The sequence below is a fragment of the Phyllopteryx taeniolatus genome, chromosome 3, assembly GCF_024500385.1.
Source record: "Phyllopteryx taeniolatus isolate TA_2022b chromosome 3, UOR_Ptae_1.2, whole genome shotgun sequence".
Classification (NCBI taxonomy): domain Eukaryota; kingdom Metazoa; phylum Chordata; class Actinopteri; order Syngnathiformes; family Syngnathidae; genus Phyllopteryx; species Phyllopteryx taeniolatus.
The window spans coordinates 5,586,068-5,602,527 of record NC_084504.1 but is presented as its reverse complement, the minus strand read 5'-3'; the positions used below and the strand labels follow the sequence as shown (position 1 = coordinate 5,602,527).

General features: G+C 39.7%; 1 protein-coding gene across 5 annotated transcripts in view; it reads right to left on the bottom strand.

Annotated features, from left to right (window-relative positions):
- Positions 1–16,460, bottom strand: part of cdca2 (cell division cycle associated 2) — a 52,243-nt gene that overhangs the window by 24,512 nt on the left and 11,271 nt on the right. For all 5 annotated transcript variants that reach the window (XM_061766591.1, XM_061766592.1, XM_061766595.1 and 2 more), the window contains exons 5-7: positions 13,611–13,768; positions 12,379–12,552; positions 10,344–10,473 (exon numbers count right to left, since the gene is read on the bottom strand). In XM_061766591.1, the coding sequence (XP_061622575.1) occupies positions 10,344–10,473; positions 12,379–12,552; positions 13,611–13,768 (462 nt within the window). The remainder of the gene's footprint in view (positions 1–10,343; positions 10,474–12,378; positions 12,553–13,610; positions 13,769–16,460) is intronic.

Genomic DNA, 16,460 nt, shown 5'->3' with positions numbered 1-16,460 from the left:
ATATCTCCGAGCAGAGTCTTGTGTGTAGTTAGCCATAACATCATGTGTGTTTATGTGGCATTTAGCCACACTTAGCCAGTCCTCGTCACTGGAATTTAAGCCAAGAAGCTTCAATGACGTGGTCCCTATGAAAACTAACTAGTCATCAATCACGAGTAGGGGTGAACAATATGGGGAAAATACTCTGAATTGCTAGTTTTTTTGTTGTTGTTTATTTTAAACAATTATTGCAATTGTGATTTAGTATGCAAATTTTCGGGAGGAAGTTTGTTGTCTTCAGAAGGAGTCCTATCGGGCCTTTTTGGCCTGTGGGACTCCTGAGGCAGCTGATGGGTACCGGCTGGCCAAGCGGAATGCAGCGTGGGAGGAGTTTGGTGAGGCCATGGAGAAAGACTTCCGGACGGCTTCGAGGAAATTCTGGTCCACCATCGGCCGTCTCAGGAGGAGGAAGCAGTGCACCATCAACACTGTGTATAGTGGGGATGGGGCGCTGCTGACCTCGACTTGGGACGTTGTGAGACGGTGGGGAAAATACTTCGAAGACCCCAATTCCCTTTTGCAGATGATGTGGTTCTGTTGGCTTCATATAGCCGTGATCTCCAACTCTCACTGGAGCAGTTTGCAGCAGAGTGTGAAGCGGCTGGCACGAGAAACAGCAGCTCCAAATGTGAGACCATGGTTCTCAGTCGGAAAAGGGTGACGTGCCCTCTCCAGGTCGGTGACGAGATCCTGCCCCAAGTGGAGGAGTTCAAGCATCTTGGTTTCTTGTTCACGAGTGAGGGAAGAATGGAACGGGAGATCGACAGGCGGATCAGTCCAGCGTCTGCAGTGATGCGGACTTTGTATCGGTCCGTTGTGGTAAAGAAGGAGCTAAGCCGAAAGGCGAAGCTCTCAATTTACCGGTCGATCTACGTTCCTACCCTCACCTGTGGTCACGAGCTGTTGGTCCTGACCGAAAGAACAAGATCCCGGATACAAGCGGCCGAAATGAGTTTCCTCTGAAGGGTGTCCGGGCTCTCCCTTAGAGATAGGGTGAGAAACTCGGTCATCCGGGAGGATCTCAGAGTAGAGCCGCTGCTCCTCCACATCGAGAGGAGCCAGATGAGGTGGCTGGGGCATCTGATTGGAATGCCTCCCGGACGCCTGCCCGGTGAGGTGTTCCGGGGACGACCCAGGACACGCTGGAGAGACTACGTCTTTCGGCTGGCCTGGGAACGCCTCGGGATCCCCCGGAACAGCTGGATTAAGTGACTGTGCAGAGGGAAGTCTGGGCGTCCCTGCTAAAGCTACTGCCCCCGTGACCCGACCTCGGATAAGCGGTAGAAAATGGATGGATGGACTTTTATACTGACACTTTTATACTATGTCCATGTTAAAGAGTCACTCTATGGCGGTCTAGATATCTAAAATATGGGACCTTTAACATAATATTTGCAATTATTTAATATGGCCACATGACATTTATGCTCAAAAGAATGTTAACGCTTAGCTAATTACAGATCAATATGCAGGATACTTAATATTTTCATGTAATTGTAATTGCGTTTATACAATTCCTGGGGACGCAAATAGCACCAATTCAGTGGAATGTCCCAAATAAGCTTAGTATAGCATAAGCATAGTATGGGGGATTGCTCTGTTTGAATGCATGGAAAAGAATACATTTATATTGTTATTTTTTAGTTCAGTGTGTCTTGATGTAGGCTGTAATGACAGTCCATGCAGCTACATAGTTGGTGGTAACGACACGTGTATAAATGACGCTACTGATTTATGACCTTGTTAAATGGCCAAAAAATGCAAAGGAAATTTCACCCTGTGGTGTCCTACCCAATACCAGTCGTAGAGACACCCTCGACTTGGAGGAGAAATGCAGTACATTTTCAAAACTGCATGCATGGGTTGCGCTAGAGTATAAAGGCAAACTGGGTGTGGGAAAGCTGCAATGATGTCAGCGCGGTCTCCGCCCACACGAGTATAAAGAAGCCTTTAGTTTTTCCCCCCGCTTCGTCAAATGCTTCAATCCCTTATTCAGCCTCTGCTGGCTAAACAGTCAGGCTCATGGGCTTTCCCGGCTCCAAGACCTGATGCCACTTGGCGCCAAATTGAAGCATGCATATTACCGCGACGTATGTTTGAAGTGTCAATGTGTCAACCAATTTACGTTAGTTCAATTAATGCATGAGCCACTAATCCCACTTTGGTTGTCATGCCAAGCGACCACTCTGGCTTGAACGAGGTCCATACCGATACTAGCTAGCTAGTCATTTGAGGGCCCAAGGCAAACATAGTCACGCCCCACCCCCACTTATGTAATTTAGATGACTTTGTCCTGCTTTTGAAATCTGTTACAATTATCTGACTGTTAAAGTTAGCCTACAAATATTTATCACTAAATATATAAAATATCTTGAACTAAAAAGTTTGAATTTGAGAAAATCCTATACGTCCTTAAGATCCTTTTTGAGATTACCAAATAAGTGAATCAATTTAATGCTTTTACTGTAATTGGTAAGAACATTACTCAACATTTATTATAGTTTACCATTTCAACTGCTTTTATACTCATATCTTAGTCATTGAGTGCCACTCGTGTCACTCTCCACTTTATCTCTTATACATGCAAATCATTCGCCGTTTTGAACTCAAAATAGTCAATTTACGGGAATAGTATAGATCCGATGAGTTTTCCGTTATAATTATCTGAATGTCGTTCGCTACTTTTTTTAAGGCAACGGCGCGCTACTTGTGTTGACATTTGGAGGAACAAAAACAACAGCTTCTATGTATTGTAGTATTTATGTGGAACTGTCTGCCTCAACGTGGATATTTCAGCTCACTTATAATTTGAGAAAGCACCATGCAGAAAATTGATGTTTTTTGGGAGTTTTGACTGTGCATACACACACACACACACACAGAATTTGCACATTTTATTTTGTATTTATTTATTTATGTTAAATTGATGTTCATGCTGTGGTTTAAAAAAATAAAAAAATAAATAAATAAAAAAAATATCAGAAGTTACTCACTACTTACTCAATACCTGAGTAATAATTTCACTTTGTACTTTTTACTCAAGTAATTTTTTAGATGACTACTTTTTACTTTAGTCACATTATTGTGTTCTGTCGGCGGTGGGAGTTGAAACTCCTCTCTGACAGGGGATTCTGCCAGACGTTCCCAGCAGACCCTCACAATACGTTTGGGCCTGCCACGTCGGACCGGCATCTTCCCCCACCATCGGAGCCAACTCACCACCAGGTGGTGATCAGTTGACAGCTCCGCCCCTCTCTTCACCCGAGTGTCCAAGACATGCGGCCGCAAGTCCTATGACACGACCACAAAGTTGATCATCGAACTGCAATCTTGAGTGTCCTGGTGCCAAGTGCACGTCTGGACACCCTTATGCTTGAACATCGTGTTTTTTATGGACAATCCGTGATGAGCACAGAAGTGCAATAACAGAACACTGCTCACACTGTACCCGACCCCTATGGGCCCCTCCACAGGTGGTGAGTCCATGGGAAGGGGGACCCACGTTACCCTTTTGGGCTGTGCCCCGCCGGGCCCCATGGGTGCAGGCCCGGCCACCAGGCACTTGCATTCAAGCCCCACCCCAAGCCTGGCTCCAGAGGGGACCCCCGGTGTATACAGTATCATCAAATTTAGAGCTAAAAAAAAATGATAGCTGGTGAATGGCCCATATACAGTAATTTATACGCACACAAGCACGCACGCCCACACACACACACAAACACCCACACACACGTTGCACCGCGGACCGATACCAATAACGAACTGAGGTATTTTCATGTAAAAAATAGCACGGTACCACTTTTTTATAGTACCGGCACTTGAAAAAAGAAAACACTACAGCGCTGTAATTGTGTCTTGAAAAAAGAAAACACTACAGCGCTGTAATTGTGTCTTCAAGGCCAGTAAACAAAAAGCAGACGGTCGGCCAATTACTGCCTGTCTGCTGACAAGTGAAAGAAAAGCCTTTAAGTGTGGAGGGAGGGTTCTGTGTGTCTGTACATGCAAGTGTGTCTGCCTGCGCAACTATGCAAATGGGAAACTGTTGTGCTACTGCAGAATGCAGACTCCACTCATCATGAAGACACAAGATGCATCAAGCATTATTTGGAAGTATTGGCTACTACCCGCTCTTAGTGGTGTGCTAACCAGTTTGCTCTGAGCATTAGGACGTGTTAACACACGTTAGCATTAGCACGAGTTAGGGTGCATTAGCAGACCTATCCGGAAATCGGGGAGCTGGAGAAAAATAAAAAGCCACCCGAATGCAAAAGGGTAACCCACTTAATATCCAAGTGGAGCATAAAGGTCCACTGAGTAGGAGCAAATGTATTGTTTATAATTGAATAAATAAAATGCAGTCAAATACAAGAATATTGCATTCTAAAAGCTTATATTGTGAATATTAAGTGTATATAAATATAAAATAATATTGTCATGGGGGAAAAATAGTATGGGGTGCCATTTGTAAAGCAGCTCGCTCTGAAAATAGCAACATTTTGTCACATTTAGTTTCAAACAGTGTTTAAAAAAAACTGCTGTGAATTTTCGAGTCACTTTTCTGCACATTTAGAACTATATTTATCAACTCTATTGTTAAATCCAGATATTAAATGTTGCACCTAAATCCTAAATTTAAATGTTAACTGCAAGTTTAAATATAAATAATTCTAAATGATAAATATACATCTAAATATAAATCATATATATAACATTTTAAATGTAAATATAATTATTAAATATATATTTAAATGTTAAATTTTTAGCTAAATGCTAAATCTAAAATGTCAAAACTAAATGTGAAATATTTCTCAATGTGAAGTACATTTCTAAATGTTAAATATATATCTAAATGTTAAATCTATATCTAAATGTTGAATGTAAATGTTTCATATATAGCTAAAGGTTATATATATATATATATATATATATATAAATACAAATGTTTAATCTATATCTAAATGTTATATCAAAATGTTAAATATATAAATATAAATGTTAAATATATATCTAAATATAATTGTTAAGCCTAAATGTTTCAGGTGGAACTAAATATTTAGCAAAAATACAAATCCAAAGAGCCAACTGGTTTAAGTACCAAAATAAAAGCTCAACGTCAGTGTGTGTCTATAGTCCCAAAAAAATAACATAAAAAAACATCTTATCTGGGGAAATGGACTCTTGAGCAGAGATCATAGTTATAACAACTACATGAAATAACTAACATGTTTAGAGAAACTGTATTTGACGTGTACTTTTAGTGTTTAGTTGTCACTTTTAAGTACAGCTGGAGGATTTAAGACCCGTGGGAGCCTTGGCCGTCCAGCTCCACCAGGCGGCAGGTGCACGCCACTGTTAGCCTATTACAGACCTATTACAGACCACTTCGATGAATGTCTTTCGTGCGTCTAGCGTAGTATGTCTAATCACGTAACACTGGGTTCTAATCCAGGCTAATGTCACAAAACTGGCTAACGGTAGCCCCATAGAGATTTATTACTAGCACCAACGCACTTAAACAAGTGTAGCACACTTGTTTCATTTATGCTGCTGTAATGCTGATGGAGGAGAGACAGAGACAGTCACAAGGAGAAAGTAATTTATTTGAATGTACATAAGGTTACGCATTGCATTAAAAAAAAAAAAAAAAAAAAAAAAAAAAGCATTGCTCTCACTTTGTGTGTTTGGATTAGAACGCACTGCTACGTGATTACACACACTACGCTAGAGACATACACACAATAAAAAAAAACGAGGTGGTCTGTGGCAGCCCTGTGGTCGTTGCCGTCACCGTCGCCATGGAAAAATTATGTATTACTGTCAAAACCACTCTGCTGCTGTTCTCTGCTAACACCGTTTGACCGCACGTTTGCATAATGACCAGCTTGGATATTGGCTAACAGTGGTGTGCACCTGCCACCTGGTGGAGGTGGACGGCCAGGGCTCCCACGGGTCTTAAATCCTCCAGGTGTTCTTAAAAGTGGTGGGTAAACAATAAATGTACACGTCAAATAAAGTTTCTCGAAACGGGTTTGTGATTTCATGAACCGTATTTACACGACCATAAGGTGCACCGTATTAAAAGGCGCAGTCTCAGTTACGGGGTCTATATTACTGTATTTAACACATACATAAGGCGTACCGCATTATTGGGCACAGGCAAAACCTACGCGAGCTTAAAACATACGGTAGCATGCATGCACGCTAAACCAATGTTTTTAAAAAGGCAGTGGGAGCAAAACTGAGTTTGGTTGTACTTTATTGATGAATTTAACAATGTACTCACATTATTTTTTGATCAATCCTCATCCACAATTCCAAAGTCCTCATCTTCTGTATCCAAAATGAACAGCTGGACAAGTTCCCCATCAAACACGCCAGGTTCCCTCTCGTCATTGACGGAGTCAGTCTCGTTGCCGTGCGGTTCCTCAGAAATGATGCCGGCTTTTACAAAAGCTCGAACAACAGTGCAAGCAGACACGTTAGTCCAAGAATCCACAATCCATTCACAAATTGTGGCGTAACTCGCCCAGTATTGCCTCCTAGTCTTGCTAAGCTGTGTTCGCCATCTGTCATTCATCGCTCCCACGGCGCTCGCAACTTCACTTTGAATGCCCTGTTTACACCGATGTCCAGCAGTTGGAGTTCCTTCGTCAAGCCTCCCGGAATGATAGCAAGCTCAGAGTTATTGTACTCAGTCGAATGGTGACTGTAGAGATGCTTCTCCCGGCTGTTCTTTGCTCATTAATGCATTGCTCGAGTTGGTCTTCCAACTCGGGGCACCTCGCCTAGTTTCCGCGGAAACTCAGCTTCGTCTTCTTGACTTGGCGAAGCTCGTTTTCCTGCTTCCTCCACTTGCGAACCGTGGATTCGTTGATCTTGAATTCTTTCGCGGCTGCTCGATTCCCATGTTCCTCCGCGTAACTAATGGCTTGCAGTTTAAGCGTGTCTCTTCGTAGGTGCCATTTTCTGGGGTCCTCAGCTAAACCGATGTTTTGCACAATGCACATACCGGCACTATATACCTACTTTAGCGTACTCCTTCACGTGCACCCTTCCCCCTTTAAACAACCGTATGCTGTCCTCAGCCACGTCCGCTTTTCCTCTGTATAAACAGCGTGTCGGAAGGAAATGCTCCCAGTCAGTCAAGCGGCGCGCTCATCACACAACAAAATTTATAGATTTTGGAACTCGGTGCACACATAAGGAGCGCCGCATTATAAGGCGCCCCGTCCATTTTGGAGAAAATTTAAGACTTTTAAGTGCGCCTTATGGCCATGAAAATACGGTAGTTATTACAACTATAATCTGTGTCCAAGAGTCTATTTCCCCAGATGCTTTTTACATGTAATTTTTGGGGGGCTACAGACACAGTCTGATCTTGAGCTTTTATTTTGGTACTTCCGCCTGTCGTTAGTATGGATTTGCATTTTAGCTCGATATTTATTTCCTCCCGAAACATTTAGCTTTAACAGTTCTATTTAGATATACATTTAACATTAAGATTTAACATTTGTGTGTATATATATAACATTTAGCTCTGTATTAAAACATTTACATTCAATATTAAGATATAGATTTAACATTTAGATATATTTTTCACATTTAGATCTAGCATTTAACATTTAGCTAAAAATTTTACATTTACATTCAACATATAGATTTAGATTCATTTACATATACAGTGGGTAAGGAAAGTATTCAGACCCCCTTAAATTTTTAGTCTTTGTTATATTGCAGCCATTTGCTAAAATCATTTAAGTTCATTTTTTTCCCTCATTAATATACACACTGCATCCCATATTGACAGAATAAAACGGAATTGTTGACATTTTTTCAGATTTATTAAAAAAGAAAAACTTAAACATCACATACCCATAAGTATTCAGACCCTTTCTCAGTATTTAGTAGAAGCACCCTTTTGAGCTAATACAGCCATGAGTCTTTTTGGGAATGATGCAACAAGTTTTTCACACCTGGATTCGGGGATCCTCTGCCATTCCTCCTTGCCAATCCTCTCCAGTTCTGTAAGGTTGGATGGTGAATGTTGGTGGACAGTCATTTTCAGGGTCAATTGGGTTTAAGTCAGGGCTCTGGCTGCGCCATTCAAGAACAATCACAGAGTTGTTCAGAAGCCTCTTCTTCGTTATTTTATTTGTGTGCTTAGTGTCATTGTCTTGTTGGAAGGTGAACCTTCGGCCCAGTCTGAGGTCCTGAGCACTCTGGAGAAGGTTTTCGTCCAGGATATCCCTGCACTTGGCCGCATTCACCTTTCTTTGCAACCAGTCGTCCTGTCCCTGCAGCTGAAAAACACCCCCACACCATTATGCTGCCACCACCATGCTTCACTGTTGGGACTGTATTGGAAAGGTGATGAGCAGTGCCTGTTTTTTTCCCCACAAATACCGCTTAGCATTAAGGCCAAAAAGTTATATCTTGGTCTCATCAGACCAGAGAATCTTATTTCTCACCATCTTGGAGTAACTTCAGGTGGTTTTTAGCAAACTCCATGCAGGCTTTCATGTGTCTTCCACTGAGGAGAGGCTTCCGTCGGGCCACTCTGCCATCAAGCCCCGACTGGTGGAGGGCTGCAGTGATGGTTGACTTTCTAGAACTTTCTCCCATCTCCCGACTGCATCTCTGGAGCTCAGCCACAGTGATCTTTGGGTTCTTCTTTACCTCTCTCACCAAGGCTCTTTCTTCCCCGATTGCTCAGTTTGGCCTGACGGCCAGCTCTAGGAAGGGTTCTGGTCGTCCCAAACGTCTTCCATTTAAGAATTATGGAGGCCACTGTGCTCTTAGGAACCTTAAGTGCAGCAGAATTTTTTTTGTATTTTTTTTTAAACTTGGCCAGATCTGTCCCTTTCCACAATTCTGTCTCTGAGCTCTTCAGGCAGTTCCTTTGACCTCATGATTGTCATTTGCTCTGACATGCACTGTAAGGTCTTATATAGACAGGTGTGTGGCTTTCCTAATTAAGTCCGATCAGTATAATCAAATACAGCTGGACTCCAATGAAGGTGTAGAACCATCTCATGGACGATCAGAAGAAATGGACAGCACCCGAGTTAAATATGAGTGTCACAGCAAAGGGTCTGAATACTTATGACTGTGTGATATTTCAGTTTTTCTTTTTTAATAAATCTGCAGAAATTTCAACAATTCAGTTTTTTTTTCTGTCAATATGAGGTGCTGTGTGTACATTAATGAGGGGGGGGGAAAAATAACAAATGATTTTTATGGCTGCAATATAACAAAGAGTGAAAATTTAAGGGAGTCTGAATACTTTCCGTACCCACTGTATATTTAATATTTAGAATTAACATTTATCATAGAGATATATTTAATATTTATATTTACATTTAAATATATATTTAACATTTAAATTTAAGTTTCATATTCAGATATATATTTAACATTTAGATTTCATTATTTAAATTTACATTTAGCATTTAAAATCATGATTTAGGCGCATTTAAGATTTGGATTTAACAATAGAGTTGACAAATATAGTTCTAAATATATATATATATATATATATATATATATATAATTAGTAAATATTCTTCAAAAAAGAGGCTTCAAGCTGTACATTGTCACTACCAGTTGGACTTAGGTTGAAAATTAACCATAAAAACAAAAGACACACAGCGTCTTCATGCTCCGGGAGCAGGATAAGGCTGCGGTCGAGCGAGAGTTAGAGGCATGCAAATAAATCCTCAGCGTGTGTGAGACTTTTGACTTCTTTACACTTCATAAAACCAGTTCATATCTTTACATTCTCTTCTATTATGTTTTTATGACTATATTTTACAATATACTGCTACCTAAAAAAAAAAAAAACTTTAAAAAAACAGTGGTATTTTTTGGGGACTGGAACCGATTAATTCCATTCCCATTCATTTTAATGGGAAATATGTTTTGAGATACGAGTGTTTTGAGATAAAAGCATGATCACGGAAAGAAGTAAAATTGAATCTCAAGACACCACTGTATATTAATTTGAGAAAATTTGGATGCGTGCTCTTTTTTAATGCATTATAGTGTACATAGGACTGGCAGGTATAGGATCGGGACTCGATCCTAAATCTGTATCGGCAGATCCTTAAAAATTAAAGACTGACTCGGGTGCAAAAAAATGTGATTGGGACATCCCTAATTCTATTGTTCTATACGTGTTCGAAATAAACACACACACACACAAAGGATGCATAAAATACGAAGCTGTGTTTGTATGTAAACATTTTTGGAACCAATACGAAAGACTAGTTATTCTTGCATGACTGAGAGCAGTGTGTGTATTTTACCTGCTGGCTTTATCTCCAGCTGAGAGGAGAGCAATGAGAACTGGAACGCAGATAAAGACTTCTCTGGTGAAGCTGAGCTTAGCTCACTGGGCTGTGCTTGGCTGTGCCTTTGAGGTTCAAACACATTGTCCTGCAGAGAGAAAAAATTACATTGCCATTCTGTTGGACTGCAGTTCAAGTGCCTTCACTGTACAGATCTACAGTACAAGTACTGCCATCACTAGCTTTGTTGCTGTTGACAATGAAATAGTTAACCAGTAAATAGTAGGACAGATCCAAATTTGGAGACCAACGAAAAAAAATACCCATGAATGGTGATTCATTGGCCAATTAAGGAAGTACAGTGGAGTCCTGCTAAATTCGTGGATAATATAAAGCAGACAATCCTCCATTTTTGGCAATTCATTGCTAACATATACAACCCCAATTCCAATGAAGTTGGGACGTTGTGTTTAACATAAATAAAAACAGAATACAATGATTTGGAAATCATGTTCAACCTATATTTAATTGAATACACTACAAAGACATTTAATGTTAAAACTGATAAAACTTTATTGTTTTTGGCAAATAATCATTAACTTAGAATTTTATGGCTGCAACACGTTCCAAACAAGCTGGGACAGGTGGCAAAAAAGACTGACAAAGTTGAGGAATGCTCATCAAACACCTGTTTGGAACATCCCACAGGTGAACAGGCTAATTGGGAACAGGTGGGTGCCATGATTGGTTATAAAAGGAGCTTCCCTGAATTGCTCAGTCATTCACAAGCAAAGAAGGGGTGAGGTTCCCCTCTTTGTGAGCAAGTGCGTGAGAAAATAGTCGAACAGTTTAAGGACAATGTTCCTCAACGTATAATTGCAAGGAATTTAGGGATTTCATCATCTACGGTCCATATCATCATCAAAAGTTTCAGAGAATCTGGGGAAATCACTGCATGTAAGCAGCAAGGCCGAAAACCAACATTGGAATGCCCATGACCTTCGATCACTCAGGCAGCACTGCATCAAAAACCGACATCAATGTGTAAAGGATATCACCGCATGGGCTAAGGAACAGTTCAGAAAACCAATGTCAGTAAACACAGTTCGGCGCTACATCCGTAAGTGCAACTTGAAACACTACTATGCAAAGCAAAAGCCATTTATCAACAACATCCAGAAACACCGCCGGCTTCTCTGGGCCCGAGCTCATCTAAGATTGACTGATGCAAAGTGGAAATGTGTTCAGCGGTCCGACGAGTCAAGTTGTTTTTGGAAATTGTGGACGTCGTGTCCTCCGGGCCAAAGAGGAAAAGAACCATCCGGACTGTTATGGACGCAAAGTTCAAAAGCCAACATCTGTGATGGTATGGGCCTGTGTTAGTGCCAATGGCATGGGTAACTTACACATCTGTGAAGGCACCCTTAATGCTGAAAGGTACATACAGGTTTTGGAGAAACATATGCTGCCATCTAAGTAACGTCTTTTTCATGGACGCCCCTGCTTATTTCAGCAAGACAATGCCAAACCACATTCTGCACGTGTTACAACAGCATGGCTTCGTAGTAAAAGAGTGGGGGTACTAGACTGGCCTGCCTGCAGTCCAGACCTGTCACCCATTGAAAATGTGTGGCGCATTATGAAGCGTAAAATACGACAACGGAGACCCCGGACTGTTGAACAGCTGAAGCTGTACATCAAGCAAGAATCGGAAATAATTCCACCTACAAAGCTTCAACAATTAGTGTCCTCAGTTCCCAAACGTTTATTGAATGTTGTTAAAAGAAAAGGTGATGTAACACAGTGGTAAACATGACCCTGTCCCAGCATTTTTGGAACGTGTTTTCTGCCATAAAATTCTAAGTTAATGATTATTATTTTCTAAGAACAATAAAAGTTTATCAGTTTGAACATTAAATATCTTGTCTTTTTAGTGTATTCAATTAAATATAGGTTGAACATGATTTGCAAATCTTTGTATTCTCTTTTTATTTGTTTAACACAACGTCCCAACTTCATTGGAATTTGGGTTGTACAAGTGACAACAACACACCTGTTGGTTGCTTGTGAATGAAAAGACATGATGTTTCACAGACATGGGTGGTTTACGGCAACCACGGAGGGGTGTAGAAAGAAGCACAGGTTGGGTTTCTTCTTCAGTCTCACTTGATCGCGGTAGCCCTTTGTTGACTGTGTCATTGCACTCTGCCACTTGTTCCATATCTCCCTTTAGACATGACAAAATACTTTCAAAGCTTCCAATCAGTGGAATGACACCCAAAACAGTTGTACTTTTAAAAGCAAAAGAAATATACCTATACATCTAAATATACCTTAACATTTCAGTGCAAGGAATAATAATGATGATTATTATTATTATTATTATTAACACTGACTTGAGAGAAGCAGAAACGTACCGTAATTTCTCGTGTATAATGAGCACCCATGTATAATACGCACCCCCAAAGTTGAACTAAAAATTCTAGAAAACCCTTCTCGTTATGTATAATACAGTTTTACGATGCATGCTTTTGCTTCTACCCATCTGATCAAAACATTAAGTATTATTTGTAATTTGTTAGTTTTTTTTCATATAATTATTCTGAAGTTAAGCACTTTATTTGAACACATGATACTTGCTTTTTTATTTATTTGCTCTTATTTTGAAATTCACAGCCTTACTTTTACTTCATAAATCAGAAAACACACAGTTGTGCTGATGTGTTTGATTACCCAGGCATAATTTTTAAGATGAGTACAATTCTTTCAAGAAAAGATGAAGGGCCAGGCTAAACACATTTAATTTTTATTTTAATGAGATTCAAATTAAACTGTCAAGCATTTCAGAAAAGCATTATCATTAAACAAAACATAAAGAAATTAATGAGGGTTGTTTTTCAGTCATCAGTCGTACTTAAAAAAAAAAAATAATAATTTTTTTTCACAAATTCTGCTAGGGTATGTAAACTTATGAGCACAACTGTACATATATGCAGTCATACGTACCCCTGTCATATTGGAATGAAAGTGGAGGCTACACCTCTCATAACCTCTAAGTGGCGGTGGCATATTGGAATGAAAGTGTACAGCTTTTTCATAACCTATAGATGGCGGCATACATTTCTAAAATGTGAACGTTTTTTTCCATTTTTCCCTATACCTCTGTATAATGTGCACTATTAACTTTTGACAATTTTGGGGGGGAAAAGGAGCCCAGTATACACAAGAAATTGCGGTCGTTTAACTGACACCAATCAAGGAAGTCTACGGTCAGAGAGATAATACCTCCTCACTCCCATTTAAACGAAGGTCTGGAGTGTGTGTGTGTGTTTCTCTAATCTTCCCTTCACAGCCTTTGAGGGGAGCCACACGACGCTTCTTGCTCGGTGCAGGTGACAACACTGGAGGGTGGTTCTCTTTCCATTCTTCCTGGTTGTATTCATCTGAAATGAAAAATGCACTAAATGGAAAAGCTATGAAGACAAAAACAACATTGGACCTTCTTCTTGGGCTAAATGGTTAGGGGCAGCTTGAGTGCATAATGGTTAGTGTTTGTGTTCCTGTATTCTACCCACTTGAAAATACCGTTGCATTGAGAGAGGGGAGCAGTTTGTAAATTAGAAAGGCATATGAACACCTTTGTAGAAGCGTTTAATTACCTCTCTACCAGAACCGAACCTCTCAATTAGTTTGCAAAACATATGGATGGGCTTTCATCTGCAATAACGTAATTCAATTGCATTCAATTCAAAAGCAACAAAATGAAGCAAAAAGGAACGTTTACACAGACCGCTTCAAAACTGGCATGCTGTGTTCTAATGTTGAAGCAGTTATCAAAATGCAGATCAGCATGATACAATCAATATTCAATTAAATGGCTTACTTTACCTTACTTCAAGTAGAATATTTTCGTGCTTGTCATGCAATATAAAACAAATGTCATTAGGACAGTATTTGCCATAGTGTGTAATTCCTTCTCTCTACTTTCAAAGTCAGCTTGTAGCAAATGTGAGTGACATCACATTATGGACGCTATGATCCCGAGATTAAAATTTCAGCATCCCGGTTGTTCAAAACTCAGTTATTTTAACTACCGGTTAACCCCTAACCACCGGTTAAATTCTTACCCCACCGTTAGCTAATCGACCATGAAATATGCATTGTTCAAAACATGGTTAGTCACATCGTTAGTAAACGGCACCGTCAAAGTTAACCATGTGGTGGACCGTCACTGGTCAGCGCTATTATATCCCACAATTCCTCATTTTGTTGACTTCCGGTTTAGCTGTCGTGAGCAGACCCGGGCCATTTCGCACAAAGGTTGGTGAACTTTCCTGTATGATTAAACAACCATAAACTTGTTTTTTTGTACACTGTAATATCGTCTACAGGAACAATTATGGCGTGTCTATTTTGATAATAGGTATCATATTGAAATGAAATTCACTGAATTTATCCGTAATATTAATGTTCCAAAAACGTACCGCTCTCTGTTTTGTACTTAAGAACTAATACCGAGAAGGGGCATCACCTACAATTACTAGAGATTTTATAGACAATTAATTTATTTTATTTTTCATATTTTATATATATTTTAGTTTCATATCAAGCAATAACTATCATACCACGTTTAATTTTGATAAGGATGGTTTGAAAAAACAAAAACAAAAAATAACTCCCTATTATTATACTGAATGCCAGTTTAGGTTTCATTGTACTTTTTTTTTTTTTTTTTAATTGATTTATAATATTTTTAAATATAATAATCAATATAAACCCATGACATTTACATATATTTATGTAAAATGCATCATCATTGCCATGTTTCTCTGAACGAACTTTAAATGGTATTCCAGTGAACAGGGAAAATCAGTAAAAACTTTACAACAGTATTTTGCAGGTGCTTCACAGGGATGTAATATGATTCTGTCAATCTCTTACTGAAAAACTGACTTCATTGTGGGACAATCAACTATTCTTAATAAATCCATGAGCTAATTATTGTGGCTTGTTATATCTTTTTAAACCGATATTTCTAATTGAATCAAATTTTAGACTCTTATTCAAGTTACAGAGGACAAGGACATTATATATATATATATATATATATATATATATATATATATATATATATATATATATATATATATAGACATTTTACAGTTGCGTCATACAGACGCAATATTTATCTATTTCCAATATTTGTTTTTGACTTCATTACGTAAGATCGTTCAAATGTCCTAATAGATCACAGTCATGTCTTATTTATTGAATAAATCTATGAAAGATGTTATTTTCCCAACTTTTAATGTCCCATGTCTTGAGATGATGCACACCAAGTTTGAAGCGAATCGTTAGCCGCGAACGCCATCTTGAGCGTTAACCACACTGTTAAAATGTTAGCGGCGGCCCTGAGGTGTGTTAACTTTAACGTCAAGTTAACAGCCGGTTAAAGTTAACAGAGGTTTGGACAACAAGATAACGGTGCCGTTAAAGTTAACAGTCGGTTAAGTTTACCAGTGGTTAAAAAAATAACCGAGTTTTGAACAACCGGGCCCCGCCGGTCGGCATATATAATCAACAAGCGGGAATAAAACTCTGCACCTCCCATATGCTAAATGGCAACGCTAAGGAGCTCTTGCTTATTAAAAAAAACAAAAAAACAACAATATTTAATTTAGTTATATATGATTGTATTAGGCGGCACGGTGGGCGACTGGTTAGAGCGTCAGCCTCACAGTTCTGAGGTGCGGGGTTCAATCCCCGTCCCCGCCTGTGTGGAGTTTGCATGTTCTCCCCGTGCCTGCGTGGGTTTTCTCCGGGCACTCCGGTTTCCTCCCACATCCCAAAAACATGCATTAATTGGAGACTCTAAATTGCCCGTAGGCATGACTGTGAGTGCGAATGGTTGTTTGTTTCGATGTGCCCTGCGATTGGCTGGGTGTACCCCCCGCCTCCTGCCCGATGACAGCTGGGATAGGCTCCAGCACGCCCGCGACCCTAGTGAGGAGAAGCGGCTCAGAAAATGGATGGATGGATGATTGTATTATTATTAATTTAATAGTTTTTTATGTTTTATGTACAGCTCTTTGTTTACAGGTGTGGTTGTTGTTCAAGTGTAATTGAAATAAAGTT